The 9,037-nt window shown below is 51.7% G+C and overlaps 1 protein-coding gene across 4 annotated transcripts in view; it reads right to left on the bottom strand.

Annotated features, from left to right (window-relative positions):
* Positions 1-2,058: 2,058 nt before the first annotated feature.
* Positions 2,059-9,037, bottom strand: part of ALPK2 (alpha kinase 2) — a 124,873-nt gene continuing 117,894 nt past the window's right edge. For 3 of the 4 annotated variants that reach the window (XM_087869773.1, XM_045790184.2, XM_045790185.2), the window contains one exon: positions 2,059-2,678. In XM_087869773.1, coding sequence (XP_087725899.1) covers positions 2,450-2,678 — 229 coding nt within the window. In that variant the 3' untranslated portion in view covers positions 2,059-2,449. The remainder of the gene's footprint in view (positions 2,679-9,037) is intronic. The other variant, XR_006778214.2, reaches the window with a different exon arrangement.

Raw genomic sequence — 9,037 nt, 5'->3', positions numbered from 1 at the left:
CTGTGGGCTGGCCGTTAAATGCAAAATCTGGGCGTAGAAAATCCTTTCCCTTCGACCGTCTCCCCAAATCAAACTTGAAAGCCAGCCAGAGGGGACAAGGGCTACAGGGTGACTTTGACTTTTCATTTTGTACCTTTCTATAATTTTTTATTTTTTATTACTTGTGTTGATATTATGTTGATAATTATAAATTATGACTAAAGAAAGTACCCTGGTCTGTTGAGAGGGCTCTGGTCACACCCACACTCGTGTAGAGGTGTGTGTGTGTGTGTGTGTGTGTGTGTGTATTCTGATCAAAATACGCCCTGTGCCTTTTTGCTATTGTGGAACTTTCTAGAACTCCATGGCTACATACATCTGTAGGATCTCCATGGGGAAAGCAGGCTGCAGGCTGCCTCATAGAAAAATGAGAATTTTATGATCAGTAGCTAGGGAATCACTTCAGAAGGACGGCTGGAGATGGCAGATTTTCTGAAAAGATGAGATGTGACTGGCTGAAGGGTTTTCCCCAAATTCCTTTTCAAAACAAAAGTCCCATGTATGTTCTTTTTTTATCCAAAGCTGGTGCCCAAAAAGAACAGTATTTTAGAGCAGAAGCCAGGCGTCCTCTGTGGAGGCCCGCTGCCCCTCAAGGGAGGCCGCACGGACCCACTGGGGTGCCCGCATGGCCTCGAGCAGGTGTCTTCTGTGGTTTTACATGGCCACACTGAGAAGTAGCTGGTGCTCCTCTGGGGGACTGTTATTTGAATTCTAGGAGGTCTAGCCGCTCCCCTCAACATTCCGGGGCCCTCTGGCGTAGACACCCTCTCTATGTGTGGTCACGGGCCAGCACGGAGAGCCCCTGGGAATGTGCTGGAAATGCAGAATCTCAGTGAGAACCTGAATTTTCACCAGATTCCGTGACCCATGTGCACTTTCGACTTGAAAAGCGTTGATCACACTCTCCAAGGTGACCTAACATGAGGTCAGGGAGTAGTTAAAATCATCTTCAAAAACCATCTGCCTGCTGTGGGATTCCAATTACTGTATAGAGCATTCTGAAAAATGCAGAACTGCAGAGACAGTCAAAGACCAGTGGCTACCAGGAGTTGGGTGGGCTGGGAGTGGGGAAGGAAAGATGAGTTGGGGGCACAGGGGAGCAGTAGGGCAGCGAAACCACTGTGTATGACACTGTCATGGTGGACTCATGTGTGTGGAACCCAGGGAAGGCACAGCTGGGAGACTGAACCCTAATGTAAACTATGGACTCTAATGAATCACAATGTACAACATTTGCTCCTCGAGCGTGATAAACGTGTCTCACGGATGCACGATGACAGTAATAAGAGTAAACAAAAGAGTGGGGGTGAGGAGCCTATGGGGACCCTCTGTCCTTTCCACTCATTTTCCTGTAAGCCCCAAACTGCTCTCAAAACTAGTCTGTTAATTTGACAACCACCACAACAAGCTAGTGGGGCGGGCAGACATTCACTCCCAGTTTGGGGTGCAGGAAACCATCCCCGAGCTGTCCTTCTGTCATTTCTACTTGCCTGGCATGAGCGTGAAAACCATTCTGCCCTTCAGCCAGGCGGGACCCCCCACTGGCCGGCTAGGAGACCCTGCGGGCTGTGGGGAGGGGACGGGGTCCCCGGGAGCTGGGGTGCCCCAGCCAGGCCCTGGGCCATTTCCGCTTGTCCTCCGGCGGGGTCGGCCCTGGCTTTACAGAGCGGAGCCATGATGGAACCTTCGCTGGGATGTGGGAATGGGGAGAAAACACAGATCCATCTACGTCGTGCTCCAGTAAACTGACGAGGAGCTCACCAAATTACTAGTCCTGGGGGAAGGGGAAACACGGCGCAGATTCTAAAGGGCAAGGGTCTGGCCAATCTATGCATCTCACCTTCTTTGTTTAAATATGAATTTAATTAAACAGAGAATTATAGCCGGATGCGTGAAGAATGAAGGAAATGGCCTTGTGTGTTAGAAGCCGCCTCTGTCAACAGCAGCCCAGTCAACACTAGTGTCACGACTCCACCCACTGGGGGAATTCAGGTTTTCCGTGTCTACAGCAGCTGGATGCATCTAGAAATCCCCAGGTCAGGAAGGGTGGGGGAGGGTTTGGGCTGTGCACAGACCCTGCTCAGCACCAAGTCCTTGACAACACAGCCACGTGCAAACACACACAGACAAATGACATGAAGTCGCTAAACATGCTAACAGCGGCACAAGGATGGACTGTCTCTCGGGAGCGACCGCCGATTCCGTCTCTCCATACGTCTGGTCACAAATCCTGCCCCGAAGTCATTTCAGGGAGGCCAGCAGGTGATGGGTTTGGAAGCAGGGGTGGCGCAGGGGCGGCCGGAAATAGGGCTGTCACACCGCAGCGTGTGACGCAGGCTACACGTTCTCTCTCGAGGGTTTGCGGATTTCTGCCCACAGGACTGCGTGCTGCCGGCTGCTGGCCCTTCGTTCACAGGGGGTGCGAGGTCGTCCTTTCTGCCGGGGTCCCGGGCGCCGTCTTCTTGCCGGTGGTGGACGTGGGCTGAGCTTTGCTTTTACTGGCACTTGGCTTCTTCTGTTTCTGGCTGCTGTTTTGAAGTGATTTCAGCCCCAGCATTTTACAGTACTTGTTACACTGGTGTAGTGCTTTGAACTGATCGATGAAGGTCATAGAGCAGTTGCCTTTAAATCCTTTGTACCTGTGCGTTTGGGTAGAAGGACACAGACTTTTTAGAAACAGGACACTTCACCCGTTTTAACAGGGGAGACTAATGGTACATGGAAAATATACTGATTCCTGCCGTAGGCAAGAAGGGCCAAATGCCCGCCGTTGCTATTGGCAGAAGAACCAAACCCTGTGGGAGTGAGTAAAGGCAAGGACCCACTAGCATGCACAGCACAGACCCAAGGCCTGTGATAACACAGGTGTTCTAGATGCTTCTGGTTCCAATAAAACAGCATGTTACTGCTCTTTTTCTTTTAGTCATAGTGACTAGAGCTGGACCATCTTGATAAAAATTAGATCTCCTGGTGGTCTGAAAGCCACCCCAGCCCACCCAGAGGTTCTGAATAAAAAATTCTACAGCTCTGGGGCTGGAAGAAATTATTTCGTTTCAACCTTTCAATTTATAGTTAAGAGAATTTAGGCCCAGAATTTCTGGCACCAGCCAAGAAAACAAAGCAAGTTGGTACAAGAGCCAAGACTCGGATGCAGTCCTCTCCGTCTTCCTTCTAGAGAAGAACTCTGTCCTGTGTCACACCCCCCCCCCCAACTCTGCTTCCCAGCAGGAGAAGAATATGGGATATCAGTCGCTGGCGGGCTTTAGAAAGGACCATGCTGACCTGCCTCGGAGTAATCTCAGGGGTTGTTCCTTTGGGTTGGGACATTTAGTACTCAAACTTAAATGACTGTTTTTTCACATCCCAATCACAGAAGGTCAGTGTCCTCCTTGAGGGGACAAGCCCCAGGCCCCCAATCTCTCCACCCATCAAGAAAGCTGTTTGACGGGTTGTTGAGAGGATGAAATGAGAAAATCCACACAGACCACCTCGCTCAGTGCATGACATGCTGTACAGATTTCAACTAATGTTGGCCAAGTTAATGATCAATATTATAACATTCCATCTTGTGGAAGGGAGGTCGAAGCCGAGACTGAAGGGTGAGGGAGGTGAATGGGGGTGCAGGGGTGAGCCTGGCATACAGAACGGTCGGCATAATTTGTAGGGCCCTGTACAAAATGAAACCATGGGCTCCATGTTCAAAAATTATGAAGACTTATGAGGGCGGGTCCCGCCGGACCACACAGCATGTCCACAAAACTGGCCCCGCTGGGTGGGGGAGAGCTCTGGCCAAGTCTGATTAGTAGGCCAAACAAGAAATCCGGACTCTTTCGTTTGCTGGTAGAAACCACAAAGGTGAACGAACCTGGAATGAATGGGGACCAGGACTGTGTGCTTTTCCCTATGAAATCCAAGCTGGGTTTGAAGCTGTCGAAGGAGTAAAAGGTTCCTTTCACCCCTGGGGCCAGAGCATCAGGCTTGTCTATCTTGACAAGTTTGTTACAAATCCAGCCTGCTCCCCTCCTCTCCCTCCACCCCGCGAGGGAACGCTCTGCTCCCAGGAGCTCACAGTCCATTTGCTTGTGAAAAATGACTCAGTTCCGGGCTCCCTCATTGAGGGAAGAGTCAGCGGGAGACAGGAGTTGAATCCAGCAGGGGAGAGGAAATTCCACTGCCCACCACGTCATCCGTACATCTCTTATCTTCTGCAGGGCACCGCGAGAAAGGCTGAATGTCAGCCCCACTGCATCCATCTGGTGTCTGAGCGCTCCCCAGCAGGATGGGGGCAGGACGCGAGGCCACCTGGGCCCGTGTGCTTGTCAGACGTGATGGATAGCCTGACCCCATCCTTCTGCTGGAGGGAGGCCTCGCTCCTCACACAAACTAGAAAGGTCATGGGCAGGGGCAGCCTCCCCGTCTGGAAACAAGTCACGGTCACCTGTCTCAGGCTGCCTTGAGCCTTTTAAACATTCAGACAACATCTAGTCTCTGCAGAGAAAAATCACTAATTCATACGGGGGCCTCCCAGAGAATGTGAGAGTCGCTTCTTAAGCACCGTCTGGCCGCCAGGGAGCCCTTCTGTAACGGTCCCCACGCTCTGGAATAGGAAAGGCTGAGCGTGGGCAAAGGAACAGGACTTCTAGGCAGCCCAGCAAGGTCTGCCCTCCTGACTCTCCCCTGGGAGCCCAGATCTCTTCCCAGAAATCTGGCCCCTTCTTTTCCTTTACATCCCTCTCTTTAGAGGCATCACGGAAAGCCAGAGTAGGGCAGCAGGGACTGAGGCCGGTTTTTACTATAGATGGCCATGGGCCTGGTGAGGCCCTAGACGGAAGGCTGCTTTGCGTGGTCTAGGAGCCCCTTTCTTAGCCCCCCAGCTCAAGTGCATTTCTGTGGAGCCCTCCCTGACCCTGTCCTCACCACGAGGAGAGATCGCCAACATCTTCCCTGTATCTTTAAGAGAACTACATACACTTCTCAGAATTCAGGGAATGCTTCACGTCTCTGCACAGGCTGTCATCTCTCCTACACCACCACCTGATTCCCAACATGCCTGTTGGGGGGAGGGGCGCTTTTCAGTAAAGGCCAAGGAAACAAACGGACACCAGCCCCATCCTCAGGGCGGCCTCAGCTTGGCCCAGAGGGTCTCCAGATCACATTTCTGAACTTCTCTTTCTCTCTGGGTCTGATTTTGGACCTTCAACTTGGCATGTCACACAATAATGACCTTCCATCCCTTGCCTATCTCAGGTCTCAGTTTGGTTTCGGTCTCAGTCCGGGGAGCTGGGCCGCTGCCATGATTGCCAATTCTCTCAAGCTCACAGCCGTGGCTGATGCCTTGAAAGAAAACAGGAGAACATCCTTTGTGCTCCCAGATCAATTAACCCAGAGTGTTTCAAAGGACACAAAGCTCTCCTATACCACCAGGCAATGGGGACTACAGGTTCTCCTGTCTCTGGTCCCCCTTGCCAGCCCCATGTGCCATCTGCCACCAGCAGGAGTAGAGGAGACCATGAATCTCAAGTACCCGGACATCTCTCCAGCATGATCCCCGCTCCACTCACCTCTGTTGTTCTTGTTAGATGGGTGTACTAGGCTGAACAGGGTTCCCTCCAAGAGGCATATCCTTCCTGGAACCTCAGAACATGGCCGTGTTTGGAAATAGTTATTATAATTGTAATTAAAATGAGGTCACACTGGAGTACAGTGGGCCCTTAACTCAATATTTCTGGTGTCTGTGCAAGAAGGAGAGAAAAGATACAGACGCACAGGGAGAAATACCACGTGATGACAGAGGCAGAGCCTAGAGCGGGACATGTACAAGCCCGGGAAGGCCGAGGATTGACAGCCACCTTGGGAAGCCAGGAGAGAGGCGTGGGATACACCCACCCTCACAAGCTCCAGAAAGAACCTGCGCTGACACCTACCTGCGTGTGGGATTTCCGGCCTCCAGAGCGCCAGAGAGTATATTTCTGCTGTTTAAGCCACTAGGTTATGGTCATTGTTTATGGCGGCCCCAGGACTCTAATAGAACGGAATAAAACCTTGCAGAACTTTTTCACACATTTCCCTTTTTAGAAAGCTTAGCTCTGTGGAATTTTACTAACTGGATCTTTTTATCCTTAACCTCAAATTAGTATAATTTTCTAGCCCATCACTTTATGTTAATCTGTCCGTCCTCCCTCATGACCTCTAGAACCATACAGTCATTCCAGCGAACATCCACTCAGTGGGGTCTTTGCTTAAATACCCTCCCCTCGGGGGCGCCTGGGTGGCTCAGTCATTAAGCGTCTGCCTTCAGCTCAGGGCGTGATCCCAGTGTTCTGGGATCGAGCCCCACATCGGGCTCCTCCACTGGGAGCCTGCTTCTTCCTTTCCCACTCCCCCTGCTTGTGTTCCCTCTCTCGCTGGCTGTCTCTCTCTCTGTCAAATAAATAAATAAAATATTTAAAATAAATAAATAAATAAATAAATAAATAAATACCCTCCCCTCGGATGGGAGCGGTGCATACAACTTACCCAGGGATCTTGTTAAAATGTTGGTTTGGGCTCAGTAGGTCCGGAGTGGGGTCTGGGATCCTGTATTTCTAGGGAGCTCCGGGGGGAGGCTGATGCCACTGGTCTAGGAGGAGCCAGGAGATGAGCTAGGGTGTGATGACGTCAGGTCATCCCTACCGGACCTTGGGGACACCCTTCTATTGGAACACAGGCGTACGGTTTGCTCATGGAAGTCGTGTCATGCGACATCCCAGGAAGCTCTCTATTTCCACAACCCTGTCCTGACTCAGCACAGGTTTCTTCAGTACTCACTACGTGTTGGCAGCCCTGCTAGGCTGATTTCTTGCCGAAAAACGAGTCCTCTTTTCTCTCATCTTGATAATCAGACTCATACAAAAATCGCCAGCTGACGGCATGGCCGGCTTCTCTCTGTCTCTCACTCTATCTGTCTCTCTCTCTCTCTCCTCATCACGGCTTCCCTGTGCCATGGATTACCTCCAAACACACCTGGAGAGGGGAAGTGGGTGGAGCCAAGCGGCAGAAACTTCCAGATCTGGCTGCGCTGAACAAATTAAGGTTTTGGTCTGGCTTAATAAGGGACCTGTTAAAGAAAAAGCAACAGGGATTCCCATACTTCGGGTGATCCTTTCAGAAGCAAGCCAGAGGCTTTTTATAGCAGAAGTTTTAGTTTGCTATCCTTTCTGAAGAAACTTTTAATTTATAGGGAATGATGACAAGGACCCAGAATTCAGGTTGAGGATGGGGGTGAGGAGTTGAAACAAACCTCTAGTTTTGGGGGCTGTGCGTGTACAATGAAGCTAGGGCTGGGTTTATGAACAGATAGAACAGATTGCTAAAAAAGGAGGGACCAGGGGCAGCCCCCCACTCTGGAACCATCTGGTAATTCCTGCAGTTCCGTCAATACCCTCCATTTCTTCACCTGTCCTTGCATTAGTCACCAGCTAGACAGCAGACATGACGGGGGGTTAAAAAGGATTCGTAAGGTGCGTGGTCCTTTCCCAGAAGCTGGCCGTCTCATAGGGAAGACAGATACACAAACAAATCATTACCCTTTGCTGTGGGAAGCAGCCACAGGAACCTGAGTGACGGGGCTTTTCCCGCCGTGCGGTGGGTCCTGAGGAGGATTCACACAGGAAGGAGGGCTTGGGGTTTATCTGGCAGGGGGAACAGCATGGGCAAAGGTTCAGAGGACGTTCAGAGCAAGAGCACGTGTTCTGAGGAGGGATGAGGCCAGAGGACCTTTGTGGAAGGCTTCAGGAGCCGTGCTACATAATTGTTCCTGCGGGTCGGCATTTCCCGAAATACGTTCCAAGCAGCAATAGTCCCACAAGATGCTTTGAAATAAAAATTACCGTGTGGTGTAAGTACCGCAATTAATGCTCTATAATCTCTCTCCCTGCGCCCGTGGGCCTCGAAATCACCCGCTGGCTCTTGAAACACCATATGAAGTCTCACAGTAAAGACACCACCTACGCTTCTTCAACCCAGGGTTTCCCAAGATTATTTGACAACAGGAATCTTGTTTTCACACAATCGCTTTGGAAAAATGCCTCTGTCAGAGTCATCGAGCTCTTTGGGGTGGGGATGCTGTCATGTAACCACATCTGTGTTTTCTATCCATGTTGTGCTCTGAAGTTGACTATGAGCTGCCCTTCCTCCCTTCGCATCCCACCCCCACAAGCACCATGGGACCCTGGTCCGGCCACCACCACCTCACCCAGACTATGGCTGTAGCCTCTGGGGGCTTGTCCTTGCTGCCCACCATGTTGGGCAGTCTCCCGCACCACCCCCAGCGGGAGTCAGATCGTGGTCACACAGCTGCTCAGGTGGCTCCAGGGCCCTGAGAAGCCACCCCAGCTTCTTCCCCCAGCCTGCCCACTCTCTGCCCTCACGCCTCCTCTCAGCCACTCCCTCAGGCCCCTGCTTAAGCAATAGCCTGGAGAGCCTCCATGGAAACCGGCCCTGGCACTTTCTTCCCTGATATTCGACAGGCTGGAAAAAAGCAGAATCATAAAGAGAGGAGGGCAAAAGCAGCCCACGAGTCTGGTTCTCTGGTTCTGCTGGGCAAGGGCGTTCCAGAAGCCCTGCATCCTTGCATGGTTTCTGCTGTCTTGCTGCTGAAGAAACCCCCACAAACCAGGAGGGGCTCTGTGCCGTGAGCCCTGAGGAAGCGAGAGCAGGAGGGAGGCCCTGGGGAAGTGAGGGACAGCCAAGCATCTACGATGGTCCCCGTTCTTGTGACCATAAGTCCCATCCCCCCAGATATGCCAAAGCACGCAGTCCTCTCCTTAATATCTGAAGCTCGAACTCAAGTCAGGACACAACGGGCCAAGGAGGGGATCCTGGAGACCAGACAGCTCTCAAATAGGCCGTTGGCGAGTCATCCACTGTCCTCAGCCCCAGAGCTGTGATCCCCAAAGCTCCCCCTGACCCCAGATTCTAGCTGCAAAGGAAGGAGCCCCTTTAGGGTATAGGGCTGGGC

This window comes from Ursus americanus, chromosome 19 (assembly GCF_024610735.1).
Source record: "Ursus americanus isolate L20-20 chromosome 19, mUrsAme1.1.p, whole genome shotgun sequence".
Lineage (NCBI taxonomy): Eukaryota > Metazoa > Chordata > Mammalia > Carnivora > Ursidae > Ursus > Ursus americanus.
This window is presented reverse-complemented; position numbering and strand designations above follow the sequence as displayed.